Genomic DNA, 19,352 nt, shown 5'->3' with positions numbered 1-19,352 from the left:
TTTAGTGTCGTAAGGAACTTAAAACGATTCGATTTACTTGAAGCTATTGCGATGTGTATTCACATCTTTTCTTCAGCAGAAAAGAACAAATAAGAAATGTTTGAGAATAAGAAAGTAAAAGGTTCAGAGTAAAATGAAATAAAGCTTTGTATTAAATATTTTATTATCTTAATTAAAGCATAACAAAAACATTAATAGGCTACCACCTTTATAATCACATAACAGGCTTAATTTTTCAGGAAGCTGCGATCACTGCCTTTACCATACAACCATTAATATATAATCAGAATATGTCACTTAAACTAAAGAAGCTACTATATACAGCAATGAACCGCCCAATACTTTCCTATGCCTCACCTGCCTGGACAACGATACCTCAACATCTACTGAAGAAATTAAACCAGTGCCAAAACAAGATCCTTAGAAAAATAACCTGTGCAAGATGGTTCATCCGGAATACCAATATACATGCAGACCTCAAAATACCAACTCTATCACAGCATATATACAAGCTAANCTACTAATTTTCAACTCCGTAGCCTTGTAATTTTGAACCCCATTCAGAAGACAAGGGAACTCCTGGATCGAGTATTGGGAGAAATTTGCCTTCTTGGAGGACAATTTGATGGAACTAACCGCGTTTGTGTTACATGGAGAGGAAGACCACGAGAACCTCCCCACGGTAAGATTTACGGCAAGGGGACTCTAACCCATGATCCATCTACCACTAAGGATAATTCACGACATCACAGTGCTCGGTGCAAGCCGGATGCGGAATTCGCATCGACAGGGATTCGAACCCGGTTCGCCTCATTGGAAGGCGAATGCTCTATCCCCTAACTCATCGTGGCTCAGTTCTCATTATTTATCGAAATATGTCACCAAGTTTGGGTTCCAGTAATCTATAACCCTTTTTTAATAATTCTATGATATGCATAGTAAGAGATAGCCCTAATTAATATTTGGTCCGACGAGTTTAACTTTTAAAAACTTTTACATTGTTTTTTTTAAAGCATATTTATCTAACTTGATAACTGAATTAAACGGAACTAGATGCAGTTACGGATGATAACTTAAATCCTATACCGCAATGGTCTTTTCTTAACTTGCAACAGAGTATAGAAATATCTCCTAAATATACAAATACGTTTTGGTTGATAGGAGTTAATATGTTTAATACAAACTATTTGTTTCTTCCATCTTTCTCAATCATATTTGAACTATTTATTGGCTGTGTCAATCAACCTTATCTTACAGCTAGCATTTCTCCTTTTCGAAAATTCGTAGTCTTGGTTTCAGTATCACTTGAAGTAAGAGCAGAAAGTAAGGCGGTAGTATAATCATTTTCTTTATAATTAGTTTTCGTGAGATCTTATTACACTAAACTATAAACTATTTGCTTTTCTTGTGTTAAAAATAAACATTCCTATTTTTTTTTCTTTCCGTCTAAGTGATAGATGCTTTCATCCGTGCTTGAAGTTAATTATAGACAAAAAAAGGAAAAAAAAGGGTGACACTATTACTATTTTGTATTTTATCTGAGATAAAACTTTATTTTTACCGTTTTAAACATAACTTAGCACATTATTTTTAAAAATTATATAAAAGAAATATTACCAGTGCGGAAAGTTTTGATCACCTTTAAAAAAAAGATTGGTTTGTTAATTTTTTTTTAATATTGAAATAAACTTACACGCGTTATCTATAAACTTAGATTGAAACTTATGTATTATGATTTGCTTTGATCAGTTTCTTATTTCTTTTCAATTGCTAAGGGAAATTTTTAAACAGTTAATCCAAGGAATAAATATTAAAATTTTTAATATTGTTTTCACTGGAAGAAATGTTTTAGCTGAAATGGCGAAGTTGTCCGCAATGCAAAGTAAGTAGTAAAATAAAAATAAAAATGGAAAATGAGGGTGTTTGAGGTTGTAAAGGTCATGATCGGGGTGTGACACTCGTATTTTTTTAAGGGCCAAGGGGCCCTGAGTTGGAGACCTTTTGAAACCGGTCTTCTCAAGTTGGAATGTTCGAAAATAGTCGGTGATATACTTATTTGTTCGATTCATGATAATCATTCTTTATTTTTTTATAGCAAGAGGATAATCATTTTATTCTTAATTCTCAAATTCGCTGTTAACATTTGAGAAAGTCATGGGCTTTTTTACATGGTAGTTTGAACATCCCGACGTGTTTGTAGAGCATGGCTTACAAATAATAGAGACTATCTTGGGGCTTTATTTCCACTGTGAGTCATTTATTCTAAAATAAATAAAAGAAAAAATTTTATTATATACAATTTTTATCAATTTAAAAAATTTAAATCATTAAGAATTTTTTACTAAGGGTAACAATAATAATAACAATAATAGTTATAAATAAAATTCGAATAGCTGTCATCATAAATATAATAAAATTTTTAAAATATTCCACCTATTACATTCCATTATTATTAGCACCAGTTACATCGGTTATATTCACCTTGTTATGTATGTTTAAAATATTGTATTCTGTCAGTTAATAAGGTAAAGTTGAATATTTAAAAAATAATGAACAAAACAAAATAATTTAAATTATTAGTGCTTGTTGACCTTAAATTTTATTAAAAATTGTTAGACCATTTTGTCAGAGTAAAAACTAAACAGAATATTAACTCTCAAGAGGTAGGCCTCGACCTTGGCGTACATAGATTGGAGTCTCTCAAATATTAATACCTCCATGACATCAACCATACGCCAAATTAGTCATACCCCGTAAGACACGTAGTCTGAGAAATTTTAGACTTCACAGCACTAAGAGGCAGTGAGGGGATTCAAACTTATTACCCTGCATTCCCAGCCACTAGTGGTATTGATCTATGTGACCTGTATCAACAGAGAGCTGCTCTATGCCAATTGCTCAACCATCGTCGGGAGTCGAACCGATGGTCAGCGTCTTTGGGTACAGTAAAAATAAACACATGAAACAAATGATAAATATGAGTCTGTGTAATTTTAAATTTCCCGGTTTATTGAATTTTCGTGAGCAAATGTTATTATAGGGCACTGGGCCCATGTCCAAGAGTTCGCGGGTTCGATCATCGCCGGCCGAAGACTCCCTGTGTAGCAAAGGGTGACTGATGCTCGTTAAATCTGTCGAGTTGCAAAGTCAACGATGGTTATAAAATAAAATCACAAGAAGCGAAGCGAAACAGACGCAGTGAGAAAATTTTTTTAGAACTCCCCCCCCCNCCCCCCCCCCCCCCGTGATAATGAATTAAAAAAGTTTTAAGATTTCAAAAACAAATTGAGAAATAACAGACATTAATAGTCATAGTAATAATTAAAAAAAATATTTTATGCAATATATTTTATGGCACTTATAAATTAAAATAAAAATAAAGAAAATAAATTATAAAAACTAAAAAAAATTAAAGATAAAAATAAAGAAAGAAAAAAATTATTAAAGATTAAAAATAAAGAAAATAAAGAATAAAAAAATAATAATAAATAGAAAAAATTATTTAAAATAAGTAAATAAATATAAAAATACATTTCCGTGGATAACCATTCTCAACGTTTATAAAAAATGGAATTAACATGCTTCTTTTTCGCTCTGCCTTTTTCTGAATTTTCCTTTTTCTTACCTTACATTTCAACGAAAACTACTAATCAAAGAGTTTAATAATTTTTCGCTGACAAGCTCGATAAAAATCTTAAGAATATGATTTGTTAGGACTGAGTAAAAGCTCACTAATATTATAGCAAAAACTTTTCGATTTCAACAGGTTCTTAAAAATAAGTTGGTGCTGCCATCTTTAGAAGCTAAATCAAACTTTTTATGTCCTTTCTATTTAATTTATTTATTATTATTATTTTTGTTGCGATCACTGGACAAAACATTTTACAGGGTTCGTTTATACCCTTATCTCTTTTTGTGTGAGGACTTAAGAAAAGATAAATTTTCATTCAGTTCAGGTGCGTTTAAATGTTTGCACAAATAATGGAAATAAATTTGTATGATTATATTCTTTCGAAATATTTCTTAAATATATAATAATAATAATAGATGATGTTTATTAAATAAGAATTTTTATTGAATTGATAAAAAAATGATTTTTTTCAAAGAACAAGGAATTTCAAAAAATTATCTAACAATAATAATAACTTTTTTTATTGTCAATTTACAAGATGTAAGGCTGTTAGAAGATAGGAACGTCACGCTTATAGGCTTCACTGAATTGAAATAATTGTATGAAATTATTTAATTATCAATTCGTATGATATTATTTCTTTTTTTCCTAAGCTATGTAATTCGGACACCTACCTAAATGAGAGAAACTCTCTAATCAAGGATTGGGACAAACTTTTCGATGATACTTAAAATTTATTTATACTTACTTCTAATAAAGATCATAAAAAAAGTAATTCGCAATTTATGAATCAGAGTAAAACCATATTTATGATAGTTATAAGAATAATTTATTTTAATTAAAATTAAATTAAAATAATCCACTTTGCGTTTCACGCAAAGGAATACCACGAAAAATTTTCTCAGACTTCTTGACGGTAATAAGATTCCAACTAAATGTTCAACTTTTTCTCAATGAAATTATTTTTTATAGTCAACCATTTATTATTATTATTATTATCCTTTATTGATAGGGTATCATCTTTCTGAATATAATGAAAAGTTCCTCTTAATAACTCAATCCAGAAAATCAAAGTAACGCGAAATTTAAGTATCTGAGTACAATCATATTTAGGAAAGTAATAGGAAAAACTTATTTTAATTTTGATTAAATTAAATTAATCAAATTTTGCGTTACACGCATAGGAAAACCACGAAAATGTCTTTTAGATTGCTGACCGGTAATTGGATTTCAGCTAAATGTTCGTTATTGTTATGAAACTTCTTTTTATAATCAATATTTATCATCCTTAAATAGACAGCCTGTCATCTTAGTGAATGCTGTGAATCACTCTTCTTATATTTTTAACACAACCCAGAAATCAAAGTAACTAGTAATTTAAATACAGAAGTAAAATCATATTTTGAATAATTAGAATTTACATTACGCACAAATGAAAAACACTAGAACGTTTTAATAATAAACTAATTGAACATTAACATACGATAATGAGACATCTCAACAAATATTATCATTTTCCAATTTATAGTGTTTATACGAAGTTTGATGTTTTGGGCAGCTTAGCTTTATTTTATCCTAAAAAGACTAATGTTTACATTGAGGTTTAATTTCATTTCAATTTAAAAGAAAATGATGGCCACTAGATGGCAGTAGCAATTATGTGCATACAGAGAAACGGATAGCCAACAATTCAGTCGGGGATTACCCGGAATGCTGGTAAGCGATTATTATTATTTCGTTTTAAGTATTCTAACTTATTAAGAAACGTATTGTAAAGAAGTAGACGATTTTAAGAATTATGTGTATAAGTATAAAGTATTTTCTTAATTTGTTTTTAAAAAAAGTAATTTTATTTACTATTTAAGAAATTTCGTTTTCAAAGAAACAATAAGTTTCGTTTTGGGTGAAAGTACAAAAGTTTCGTTATTGATAATTTATTTCTATGTGTAATGTATTTAAGTACCATAATTTATAAGGTATGGCTTTGGGGGGGAGGCAAAAAAAGAGGAATTAATAGAATTAGCATCAGAATTGGGTCTCTTCGTACCAGACCATGCTAAATTAATTGTAAATCTATTTTTAACTCCTTGATTTTTGTTGTGTTAAAGTTAACTAGGGGGCTCCGCCCCCTGCTCGCTACGCTCGCCAACCCCCAGAACTGCTTCGCAGTTCCATTGCTTCGCAATCTTATAAAAACATTTTAACAAATTTAAATTTTAAAATAAAAATGCCAGATATTGAAATCAATTACTTAATGAAATTTATACACTTCTCTGCCCCCTTCACAATTTGATTATCTTTTCTTCATGTAGCTGAGAAATTTGGAGCTGTAGCAGAGAATATATCTCAATAAGAAATGCTTTCCCGTTTAGAATTCCGCCATTCATTTCTCTGACGTCTGCCAGAGATATTTCGACGCCTGATAGCAGGCATTTTATTTAGGCAGCAGGCACTAAATAAATAAAAATAGAACTAAATAACTAAGATATCGTTTTAAATCTCAAATCAAAATAATTGTTTGTAGAAAGTTTGTTTTGGTTTGAATATTCGCACGTTTGTTTTGGTTTGAATATTCGCACGATGCCATTGCCATTCTATTGTAACGAAACAAAAAATTTATCATGAAACTAAAAATTTATCAAAGGAACTAAAGATATTGAATTCTTTTTTTAAGAAATTCAGTTCCGTTTTTTTTTATCCACTCTTATTTTTGTTTATCAATCTATTAATTCAGAAATGCTTTAAATCAAACGATGCTTACGGAAACAATGCTTATGCGAACCACCCGAAAAATGATTTGCTGAATTCTCATTGGTTGAAACTAAATTATTAATTTTATTAATTAATTAAAGGAAATTTTCATAATTTAAGACCTTATTGCACATCTACATAACAATACCTTTAAAACGACACCTTATTTGTTGAATTCTGTTGCGTAGTTTGGGAGTTTTTAGCGAGACAAAATATTGCTAGCCTATTAATATATAGATATGTGTATAAAGTTAAAAAGGCTTCAAAACTTTTTAATTAATAAGGCTTTTAAATCAAATTCGAAACAACTTCTTAAAATTGTAATTTTAAATGTGTGCATTTAATTTATTAAAATAAAAATAAATTTTAAAAAATATAAATAAATGACTGGATAAAATTAAAAACTTCGTTGTCAGTAATCTAATCTTCGTTGTCATAAATTAGTCAAAAATAAACAATTTTTTAGTTTAAAAAGTCAAAGTTTTTTTATTTGTTTAAAAGGTAAATTTGCCCCATATCCTGCTCATGAGACTATTTAATATCTTCTAGTTCGTAAGGATCAGAATTCCTTTTTTTTTTTTTTTTTTTTTTTTTTTTTTTTTTNTTCCCTTTTTTTTTACTTTAAAATTGTACAAATGATATATTTAATGCTTTCATGTGATATGCTGCAGTTTTAAATAGCACTTAAAAATATCTAAGAAATTGCTGAAATTATCAATTCAAAAAACAATCGACGAATATGAATTTAAATAGCGCCACACGTTTTGTTTTGCTATCTCATTTTATATTATCGTATTATATAGAGCAGACAGTTGCGTGTGGATGATTGTAAGCAAAGAGGCATACAAAAAACCCAATTTAATTTTCAGTTGATGCTTTTAAACTCCTTGCAAAAATGTAATAATAAAGGTATGCAAATTAACTGTCGCAAACAAATTAATATCAGGTGGGATGAAAGACATCGAAACCAATTTGATTGAATAGTAAAACTAGATGGTGTTTCTAACATCCGGAAATCTATCAGGCTTTTTTTTCTGTCACAAAATTTATCAGAAACAATTCAATATGGAATATGTTTTTTCGTTGATTAAACATTAACAGATATTTGTCTTTTAAAACATTTCACTATACAATAAAAATAATTATTCTGCAATTGTATTTATTTAAAACTAATTGATATAAAGCCTTAGTGTGTTCCATTGATATATTGAATGCTCGGTTTGGTTGGATGCCCGGGGCTGTTGCTCTTTCACATCCTGGTCCACTGTACACGATCAAGAGAAGAACTGATACTTCAAGCCCGTATCACATTTATTCTCTCTAATATTTAATAGACCCTATAATAAATCCTTCAAAATATAAGCCAAAAATTTACATAAATAATGATAATTTTTATTCTTGCACAAAAATTTAGCAAATGTAATTAAAACAATTAAAAGAGAAAAAAAAAATTAAGAAATATTTTTAACATACACATCAATTGAATAATATCAGCTTGCGAAATATTATTAATATTTTTTATTTTTACAAACAGTAGTAATATAACGGCCCTCACCTGCTCCGGGTGTAGGGCCTAGAAAAAGAATAAAAAATATTTATACATTTCAAGATATGCATTCATTTATATCCTTGTAGCGATTAATTGTTTTTCTATTCTAAATTTTTTTTTTAGTCAACATGGCTTATTTTTTACAAGCGCATCACTGCTAATTGATTATAATTTATTCTTTAATACATTAGAAAAAAGAGAAGATTTACGGATTTAGAAATGTACCAAAATCAGGAATAAATAAAAAACTTTTTTTTCGGAAGTTTGAGTTCACCAGACGGCCGAAGAATACCCATGTATAAAATGGTGACTGATGCATGTTTAATCTGTCAGGGTCACTAAGTCCTCCAAGTTCTCATTACAAATCAATACCTCTGGGTACTAATTCAGGAGTTCCCTTGTCTTCTGGATTAGGTTCAAAATTAAAAGGCTACAGAGTTAAACATTGGTAGTCATAAGTTCAAAATTGAGTCGGTTGTTCAACTGTGGTTATAAAAAAATTAAACTAATAATCAAATTTTATGTTCTTGTATTCTATTTAACTCCTTGTATATACGTTCGTAATTTAATGTTTTTAAGTTTTATAGATTTTGAGCAGCAAAGCAAAATGTAATGTAAATTTGAAACAGCAGCCAAAACGTTAGCCAACCGTGAGCATGAACTTGAACGTTTACGTATCAAAACTAGAGCTCAAAATGTTAACATTTTGGATTTAAGTAGTAACGATGAAAGTAAAAACGTACACACATATTTTAGAAAGTTAATGCTAGAGTATAAGATCAAAGATGGAGATATAAATTTTTATTTGAGCGGTATTGGTCTAAGTCAGTGTTTCCCAAACTTGTGTACCCTTTCTAAATTTTTCGTAAGGCTGTGTACCACTAATAAAAAATTTAATTTTTTTTTACTAAAAAAAAAAACTGCACAAAGGTTAAAAGTCAACTGGCTGTTGACACCACTAATTATTAACTGTTAACTCTGCAAAAAATAGACTATAGAAAAATACGTAATCGTAAATCTTCATGGCTAGCTTTGTTATTAAATAAAAATTTTTGAAATTTTCGTTTGTTGCAAGATATTTTGCATAAGAACACGTACCCCCGTACGCGTTCCCGTACCAAAGGGGGTACGCGTACCACCTATTGGGAAACACTGGTTTAAGTGAAGAGTATTGGGTATTCCAATTATTGGGACTACTTCCTTATGAAATTACGCAACTAATCGCGCGTATAAACGAAGATAATGTAAATAATTATAAGTATGCGAAAGCAACATTGCTTAAGAGATATAAGTTAAGTGCTGATTAACTTAGATTTAAATTTTTGAATCTTGTTAAACACCCAGAAAGTACATGGAAGGATTATTCTTTCGAATTACAAAGCTAATTTGAAGAATGGATAACAGGGCACGAAATTTTGGAATTTAATAGCTTAAAAAATTTAATTAATACTGAATAATTGAAAAAAAACAAGCACATTTAACAAGGCGGGAACATTTTGTAGACGAATAGCCTAAATTTAATAAACCAGATAAATTAGATCTGAGCGGTAGCGCTTCACGCTGTCGTGCCACAGGTCCCTAGTTCGATCCTCGGGTCGGGCAAGGTTGACTCAGCCTTTCATTCCTTCAATGGGTCGATAAATGAGTACCAAGCATGCTTGGGAACTAAACACTGGGGGTTCCGCGTACGGCTGACCACCTGACCGGAACATCTGCTCCTGCACCCCAGAGCCCAAGGTCAAGAAAACTGAGATGGGCACAGTAGGCCATAGCCCTCTATGGGCTGTCGCGTCTCTGAGTTTAGTTTAGATAATTATGATAATGTGCGATCAGTTATAAATGAAGTAACAGTTGTATATTGAGAAACTCATGTAATGCTAGTGACGATAAATTTCAGGTAGAAAAGAAATCAACTCCGTTTAGTGAAAACAAAAGTATAAATCTAAAATAGTTTGTAAGTTCGGATATACGAAGTGAAAAAGGGAAATATCCCGTTATTGCCCGGGGCCTAAAACCATTGCTTATTGTAAGAAATGTAAAAAGCAAGGCCATTCGCTTTAAAAATGAATCTCTAATTGCAATCAGATAACAGTGATTTATTTGGTTTCGGTAATCAAAGTGGTCCAGTTACGAAAGCTATATAGGTAAAGCTGTAGTAAGCATTCGCGTGGATGACGTAGTTGGGAAATTTATTACTTTATTAATTGGTAAGGATGATTCACAACCGTGTTATTTAATTTTAGGAAGAACTTGGCTAGACTTACCCTACATTGCTTTTGCGCGTGTTGGAGATAATTTGGATACGCAAATAATGACGTTTTTTTCTTTCTGAAATTCAAGTAGATTAGAGTAAAAATGCTGTTAAATTGAAAACAATAAACGAAGTAGAAATCGAAAGTAAATCGACCAATTTAATTGGGGGGTAAAAGTGGAAGAAAGCGAAAACTCGATTTTTAATGGGATAATTTTAGTTAAAAGTATAGGTCAGAATTTCAATTCTGTTCTTGAGGTAGTTAACGATGAAACGATTGTAGTAAAAAAAGGAAGAATTTAACTTAAAAATTAGGAAAGATCAGTGCTTAGGTAGGGGAATGGAGGTAGGTGAGGGAATTGATAATGAAAAAGTTGAAGTAAGTGCAATTAACAATGAGTAGTCTCCTATTTTAATGAAAGATATTAATTTTGACGAAGTTTTAGAAAGTATTAAAAGATTTGAACCAGATTGCACCACCAGATTTATTAAATAGATATCGTGATTGTTTTGCTTTAAACATAAGTGAGTTAGACTACACAAACTTATGCAAAATTCACATTGAAGAAATCGAGGGCAGTAAGCCTATTTTTAAAAAAACCATAGAAAACCAATTCCGAAGAAAGAAAACAAATATGAGAAATGGTCTCCGAATGGGAAAAGTATGGAATAGTTTCAAACTCAAGATCTCCGTATTCCAGTCCTGTATTATTAGTCAAGAAAGAGACAGGGGAACAACAATTCGAAACGTGACTAACAATTCAAACAGTTTGACCAACAATTCAAAACGATTTTACCGGGTGGTAATAAACCGGAAAAATTGGCAGAGCAAAAAAATGGTGGAGCAATATTTAAGAAACAAATAAAATTTCAGATAATTCTTAAGCTGTTACATGTTTTTTAGCCTGGATTCTCAATTTGAGGAAAATTTTCGAACCTTATTATTTAAATATACATATTTTATTTTTATAACATTCTTTGAATAGTAGACCCAATTTTGAGTTTACGTCAACCAAAGCTTGTAAGCCTTGTTATTTTGAACCCAATCTTGAAGACAAGGACACTCCTAGATCAAGTTTTGGGAAAGATTTACCTTCGTGGTTGACTGTTTTGATTTAACTATCTCGCATTTGCGTTATATAGAGAGGAAAACTACGAAAAACCCCACTGTTACGGGACTTTACGCCTACGGTTAAAGATTATCTTGTATATGCACTACATGAAGATTAAAACACGCCTTCTCACAGGTATCTTTTAAAACGAAACGATAAACATATCTTATATTTCTGAATTTAAATTCAAAGTGTTTACTTAACCAGTTCTCAACTGCATCACCAGAAAAAGAACAACTGTCACCAAAATCAAGAGAAATTATGTGTATAGAAGCGTGCTATCTTAAGTCGTTATCAGAGACCTGATTATCAGAATCGACGTTATCAGAGTCACGAGCGAAATGTTCTGATTATTCTTTGAAAAACGAATGCTTAGAAAACTTAAAAACAGAGAGCAGAAACTTTTTTGAATTTGAATATTTAGTTTCTTCAAAATGGAAATAAATTATGTTTCTCAATATGAACTTTTTCAATCAATGTATTTAATTTATTCGAGATGGAAATACATCATGGTTCAGTCACGTCTCATTTCAGCACCTCGCGAGATGACGGGCTTTTCATTTCAATGGAAAATCGAACGTTTCTCTACATTAACGTCTGGTTCCCTCATTACATCTCCAGATTTTTATCTTACAAAAAAGAAGAAAAACTTACAGTGGTACTTGGAATTTAAAGTTTTGGAAAACTGGGACCGTTACTCGACGCTTGGCGCGATTTTATATGAACTAAATCTATGCAATGAAGACGAGGTCAATATAGGCATTGACTTTACAATGGATGTATCTCTTAACCAGAAGGATTTATTTCGAAAAAGAGTTGATTCCATTGAAAGCTTTTGCATCCTCAAGAAAGTGAATTTGTTTCCACGCATACTATTTCCTGTACTGTTTAAGGATGATTTCATTAACTAACTATTCGAGTTAAATGTGGTCCAGCAATTGGTTGGATACCTCACAGGCCTATTTAGCTGCCAGCCAAAAACAACCCATTTGTATTGCAAAACGATCATTAAATAACTACATCAAGCACATAACACTTCTGTTCGGGAAAAACCAATGAATAAACAATCCATTCCAGACCAAATACGAAAGGCAACGAAAAATTCCACGACTGAAATTGCAACCTGTACCTCCAAGCAAACACAGACCTCTCAAACGGTAAATGCAGACGATAGTTGAAACTTAGAAACAACTTTCGATCAATTTAAAAAGAATCCTTATTCATTCCAAGAACTCTGATGTTACGATTCGATTCGAAGATATCGCAATCAAAGCGCATAAAACAATATCATGTGCAAGATTAAGAGTGTTTTGCATCATGTTCGAACATTCCACATTAAAAGCCGCGAACAATGAGATTGAAGTGACAGGCATCCGGACTTCTGTTATTAAAAAAACTCATCAACTATGTGTACTGTTACGAAAAATGTCACCTTCAATACGAAGAAGCATATGAGCTTTACAACGCAGCTGACAAGTATGAGATTTTGTATCTTAAAGAAGCTTGTATGAAAGATCTCTTATGTTCACATGACTATCTGCCTTGCTGGAACCGTGATGGTCCAGGAGAAAGAGCATTCACCTCACCAAGGACGTGAACCGGATTTGAATCCCAGCAGTGGCTGGTTGATACGAATTCCGCATCCGGCTTGCACCGACCACATGGACAGATCATGGGTTATAGTCCCCTTGTCGTCATTCTAACCATGGGAGGCTTTCCACTCCATGTAACACAAATGCAGGTTTTTCCATCAAAAAAGTCCTCCACGAAGGTAAATTTCTCCCAATACTTGATCCAGGAGTTACCTTGTTTTCTGGATTGGGTTCAAAATGACAAGGTTATGGAGTTGAACATTAATAGTATTAAACACAAAAATTGCGTTGGATGTTCATATAAAATATAAAATGAATGATGATAATATACGTAAATGGTGTAAGCTTTTTAATGAAGGGAGAAAAAATGATCATGACAAAGAACAATCTGGATGAACCTATTGTTATACTGGTCATCCACCATACAGCCCTGACTTAGCACCACCAGACTCGTTCTGTTTCCAAAATTTAAGGAATTCCTCGGTAGAAAGCGCTTGGAAAATAATGGCATGTTGAAAGAAACTGTTACTAACTAGTTTTACGGTTAGGTAGCAGAGCTCTTTGTTGATGTGATCTTAAAACTGATGCCACGACTGTACAAATGTTTCAAATTTAATGGTGAATATGTTAAAGAGTGAATACATGTTCATATTTTAATTTGTGATACAATTTACGTTCGTATATAAAATTTCACTTACTTCAATACAGTTCTTACTTAAAAAATGACCATTGCATATAAAGTAGCAAAATATTGAATCTAGTGTATTGTTTTGCGTTGAAACCAAATAAATAGAACTAATTGGTAAGAAGATATTATGGTTTCTGCATTAGAATTCTAGAAAACAAATGTCTTCTTCCTTCTCTACATTTAAATGAATATTAAATGAGAATGTTTTGTTCTTCCTTGTTAAGCGTAAATAATGAAAAAATTTACCTCACCATTATTCGCTTGTTCGTAAACAGTAACTTCATAAACACTTAGGAAAATAACACATAGAAAATACAGGTTAATAACTAATAAGTACTCTATATATCTTAAATTTTTTCATGAAGACTATTAATTTCATTAGTAATATTAGTTTTTTTTTAAAGTAACGTCAGCTACCTTCGTTGCGTTTATGATAAAATGAAAATAATTATTACTAAGAAGTAGAACAATACACAATGTCCACAATATTTACATTCACTGAACATAAAACAACGGAATTCTTAAAAAGAAATAATAAAGTAGAAATAAAATAACTATATTAATAAATAGTGAAGAGTTTTAAAATAATAAGTTTTCAAGTAGTATGAAGTTTTATTATATTACTATTAATTCCCCTCTTTATTATTTTAAGTAAAAATATTTTATAGCTTTTATCCCGTTCTTGAATACTGTTCAAACATTTGAAAAATAGTTCAGTTAAATATTCTATATTTATCACATTTTTGTATCATAATGTAGATTAAATGTTGATTGAAACCATGTTGACTGAATATCAACCTGTAATCGAACTGTAATCGCAGTAAATTTTTTTGTTAATATTAAAACCTTTTAGTCCTAAGACGAAATAATTTTAACTGTCGTCTTTAGAGACGAAATAGCAGTATACATTCTGTTTCACAATTTTATTAAATTCTTCATTCTGCTGTATTTTTAAACCGAAACATATCTTTCTGATTTTCAAACAATACATGTATTATAATTTATTTAAACGATACCAAAATTTATCTCTTGTGTCTTGAATAGATTGTGTTATCAGTCAGAATTAAACGAAATTCTCTTTTGAATAGACGCCAAGCGGTGGTTGAGAGGTTGGATGATTACTGTGAAGATGAAAAGAAACGTGGATTGAAAGATTAGAAACAGAAAATAGAATCATTTTACCTGAAGTATTTACATTTTTTAAGATGGAATTAAAGCATGGTTTGGCGAGGTCCCATTTCAGCACATCGCAGAATGGTGCATTTTCATTTCAGTGGAAAATACATAATTTTTCTTGTTTACAACGAGGTTTTCCTATTTCAAGTCCGAAATTTTATTATAAAGGCAGTAAATACCCTTGGTTTTTGGAACTTACAGCTTCGTACGTATGTACCAATAATTTTCTCTTATTAAATCTATGTAACGATTCTAAAGATGATGATATTGATTTAAATTTTACAATAACTGTATCTCAAAACCAGGGAATATCATTTTATACAAATAGTGATTCTGCATTTCGTTTTTCGATTTGGAATCCTGTAATGTTGCTACCAAACGTAAAACTACCGATATCATTCTTCATTGATGTCCTCAACATCACTTGTACTATTGAAGTAACTGGACTAGAAGTTGAGAGTCATACAAAGACAGTGACAAGCATATCTCCTAACCTCAAAAGTTCAGAATCCCAAAGCAATCAACAAAGCTCTGCAAATGAGATGCATAATAATTCTGGAAAAGCAGACCGGAAGGAACAAGGGGCCAACTCACTCTTGAAGGAAAAGAAAGGTGATGAATCCTTTCTGAAAATTGCAGATTCAGTAGTTCCCCAGCGAACTCAGTCTTCCGGATCGGAAAATACTCCAGACGATAGCCCTGATCTTGAAACATTGAAACAACTTTCGATCGATTTAAAAAGGATGCTTACCCAAACCATGAATTCTGATGTCACGATTCGAGTGGAAGATATCACCATCAAANTTTACACCAATATTAAATGAGAATGTTTTGTTCTTCCTTGTTAAACGTAAATAATGAAAAAATTTAACTCACCATATTCGCTTGTTTGTAAAAATTAACTTCTTAAACAGTTAGGAAAATAACACATAGAAAAAAGAGGTTAATAACTAGTATGTACTCTATATATCTTAAATTTTTTTCATGAAGACAATTAATTTCATTAGTAATATTATAGTTTTTTTAAAAAATTGTTTTACTAATTTACCGAGCAATTTTTTAGTACTAAAGTAACGTCAGCTACCTTTGTTGCGTTTATGATAAAATGAAAATAATTATTACTAAGAAGTAGAACAATACACACTGTCCACAATATTTACACTCACTGAACATAAAACAACATAATTCTTAAAAATAAATAATAACGTAGAAATAAAATAACTATATTGATAAATGGTCAAAAGTTTTAAAATAATGAGTTTTCAAGTAGTATGAAGTTTTATTATGTTACAATTAATTCCCCTCTTTATTCTTTTAAGTAAAAATATTTTATAGCTTTTATCCTGTTCTTGAATACTGTGCAAGCATTTGAAAAATAGTTTAGTTAAATATTCTATATTTATCATATTATTGTATTATATTGTAGATTAAATGTTGATTGAATATCAATATGTAATTGAACAGCTATCGCAGTAAATTTTTTTGTTAATATTCAAACCTTTTAGTCCTAAGACGAAATAATTTAAATGTTGTCTTTAGAGACGAAATAGCAATATACGTCCTGTTTTAAAATTTTATTAAATTCTTCATTCTGCTGTATTTTTAAACCGAAACATATCTTATCTTTCTGATTTTCAAACAATACATGTATTATAATTTATTCAAACGATACCAAAATTTATCTCTTGTGTCAGAATAGATTGTGTTATCAGTTAGAATTAAACAACATTCTCTTTTGAATAGACGCCAAGCGGTGGCTGAGAGGTTGGATGATTCCTGTGAAGATGAAAAGAAACGTGGATTGAAAGATTAGAAACAGAAAATAGAATCATTTTACCTGAAATATTTAAATTTTTTAAGATGGAATTACAGCATGGTTTGGCGCGGTCCTATTTCAGCACATCGCAGAATGGTATGGTTAAATTTCTGTGGAAAATCGAGAATTTTTCTCTCTTACAACGAGATTATCCTATTTCAAGTCCGCAATTTGGTTTTAAAGACAGTAAATACCTTTGGTTTTTGAAACTTAAAGTTTCGTATTGTCATCCCAATGATTTTCTCATATTAGATCTATATAGCATTTCTAATGATGTAATTCATTTAAATTTTACAATATCTGTATCTCAAAAAATATCATTTTATGCAGATAGTGGTTCTATAATTCGTTTTTCGAAGTTGAATCCTGTAAAATTGCTACCAAACATAAAACTACCGAGGTCATTGTTGTATGATTTCATTATCATCACTTGTACTATTCAAGTAAGAGGGCTAGAAGTTGAGAGTCGTACAAAGACAGGGACGAGCATATATCCTAACCTCAAAAGTTCAGAATCCCAAAGCAATCAACAAAGCTTTGTAAATGAGATGGATAATAATTCTGGAAAAGCAGACCGGAAAGAACAAGGGGCCAACTCACTCTTGAAGGAAAAGAAAGTTGATGAATCCTTTCTGAAAATTGCAGATTCAGTAGTTCCCCAGCGAACTCAGTCTTCCGGATCGGAAAATACTCCAGACGATAGCCCTGATCTTGAAACATTGAAACAACTTTCGATCGATTTAAAAAGGATGCTTACCCAAACCATGAATTCTGATGTCACGATTCGAGTGGAAGATATCATAATCAAATCGCATAAAAATATATTGTGTGCAAGATCACAAGTGTTTTGCCGTATGTTCGAACATTCCACATTAGAAGTTGCGAACAATGAGATTGAAGTGACAGATATTCGAGCTTCCATTATGAAAAAACTCATCAACTACTTGTACTGTGGTGAAAAAGGTCGCCTTCAATACGAAGACGCGTGTGAGCTTTACTACGCAGCTGATAAGTATGAGATTTTGTATCTTAGAGAAGCTTGTATGAAAGATCTTTTATGTTTACTTGATGTGAACAACGCCTGTCCAATGCTCAGTCTGGCATATCGCCACAGTGACGAGGTTTTCAAAGAACAAATAATGAACTTTATTTCTAAGAATTTTATTTCTATTGTTAAAACAGAATCATGGATAGAATTAACAGATAAAGACACGAAACTAGCTGCTCTTTTAATGCGTTATTGTGCTGAAGCTTTGACTAAGTAGGTCTGCTTTTGGTTTAATTTTCTTATAATATTGTTATATAATATAAGAAGTTAATTTTAGGTAATTTCAAACATGTATATCATTAGACATGCATATCATAAACATGTATTACTTATTATTATCTTCAAACATGTATTTATAAAAGAAACAACAGCTATTTCAAAGTAAAATAAAATTCTATGTTTTATTAGTTTGAACTGTGTAATAAATATGAAATAATAAGTTTTTAATTTACGTAATTATGAAATCTTATTAAATATTGTCACTCAGGGAGTTTTAATATTCTGAGCCAAAGTATTTTTTTTTCTTGTTCTGACTTTTGTGTCCCTGTCTTTGTTTCCAGATAAATACTTATCTATTTTCCGGAATTTCCGTTTGAATGCAAATAAAGATCCTGACAATTAAAACAATTTTTTATTACAATACTTACTTCCATTGTTAAATCACAAGCTTTCATTTTTGTCTGAATATTCTCTTTTTGTTTTTAAATTGAAACAAAATCTATAATTTTTTATTAACACTTTGACGGAGATAGAACACCAATGTTCCTTACATATAAGGATTTTTCTGACTTTCTAATTATAAGAAAAATATATTTGGTGCTTTTAATTTGTAAGAAACAGTCCAACGTCACTTAAAAAATCTGTGTGGAATTAACTAAAACATGAAATCCTAAAAAGTAGTTAGTAATTTTTTTTTTTCATATTGAAAAAAATTTATCAATAATTTATTTTATAAATTAAAAAAATTTCAATGATGAATAGCTGTTTGTCTTAAATATAAATAAGTACAAATTTGAAAAATTGTTTAGAAGTGACTCATGTCTGGAAAATGTTAGCCTTAACGTAGGAAAAAAGAGACAAATGTGTTTGATGCTGTATTTCTTAACCAAAAATCATTAAAAGACTAAGTATAATATTTTCCACTTATTGTGATCTAAATTGATTCAAAATTATGAAAAAAGTATGAAATATAGAAACCAAAGTGTTTTAAAAGTAATTTATTATGAACATAGCTAAAGAATTATTTTTAGCAATGTAATTTGATTCTATATATTGGCAGAATAAAATGTTTATCTTTAGACATATGGTAGTTGTTTTCCCCTAAAAGATTTTTTGTTACCAAACACATAGACGTAACAAAAATCTAAATTTTTTATTTTTATTCTAGCGCAAATTCGACAGATAAAAAGTACATGTGATTTTGCATCAAATTATTACGGGTTGACTGGATAAAAAAGCAGTAATTGTTTATAAAAACAATCATCATTAAACAGACAAGCAATACTGCAAGATCCCTCAACTTTTAAAGGCGTTGTAACCAGATATAATAATAATAAATGAAAAATAAAAAGAACATTCTTAACTAAATTATCAAACAGTAAGCAGAGAATAAGGAATAAACCTTCGTATATCGTAAATCGAAAGCATAATTAAATATTATCTTACGCTCTTATAATATATATTAATCGAATTTACACCGAAGAGCCATTACATTATGACCACCCTGCTAATAACATGT

At 30.5% G+C, this 19,352-nt stretch overlaps 1 protein-coding gene and 1 long non-coding RNA gene across 3 annotated transcripts in view; one reads left to right on the top strand and one right to left on the bottom strand.

The window, feature by feature from the left end:
- LOC139426644 (uncharacterized) overlaps positions 1-5,194 on the bottom strand; it is a 31,644-nt gene extending 26,450 nt beyond the window's left edge. Inside the window, exon 1 of the long non-coding RNA XR_011637869.1 lies at positions 5,115-5,194. This is a non-coding gene — a long non-coding RNA (uncharacterized lncRNA). The remainder of the gene's footprint in view (positions 1-5,114) is intronic.
- Positions 5,195-5,197: 3 nt separating this feature from the next.
- On the top strand, positions 5,198-18,021 carry LOC107436694 (speckle-type POZ protein-like). 2 transcript variants are annotated; one of them, XR_011637868.1, is made up of 2 exons: positions 5,198-5,347; positions 14,663-15,561. XR_011637868.1 is itself a non-coding variant. In XM_043055673.2 (2 exons), exon 2 carries the CDS (start codon positions 16,611-16,613, stop codon positions 17,829-17,831), a length of 1,221 nt encoding a protein of 406 aa, XP_042911607.1. In that variant the 5' UTR covers positions 5,287-5,347; positions 16,494-16,610; the 3' UTR covers positions 17,832-18,021. The 2 variants fall into 2 exon arrangements, 1 of the variants encoding a protein (XP_042911607.1); XM_043055673.2 differs by lacking the exon at positions 14,663-15,561 and adding an exon at positions 16,494-18,021 and having other exon boundaries at positions 5,287-5,347.
- Positions 18,022-19,352: the final 1,331 nt, after the last annotated feature.

The sequence above is a fragment of the Parasteatoda tepidariorum genome, chromosome 10 (genome assembly GCF_043381705.1).
Source record: "Parasteatoda tepidariorum isolate YZ-2023 chromosome 10, CAS_Ptep_4.0, whole genome shotgun sequence".
Classification (NCBI taxonomy): Eukaryota; Metazoa; Arthropoda; class Arachnida; order Araneae; family Theridiidae; genus Parasteatoda; species Parasteatoda tepidariorum.
Note: the sequence above shows the minus strand (reverse complement) of the source record. Positions and strands in the feature narration are given on the sequence as shown.

What these genes read in the sequence shown, in the direction of transcription:
- LOC107436694 (XM_043055673.2), top strand. Translation starts at nt 16,611, where the DNA reads ATGGAATTACAGCATGGTTTGGCGCGGTCCTATTTCAGCACATCGCAG.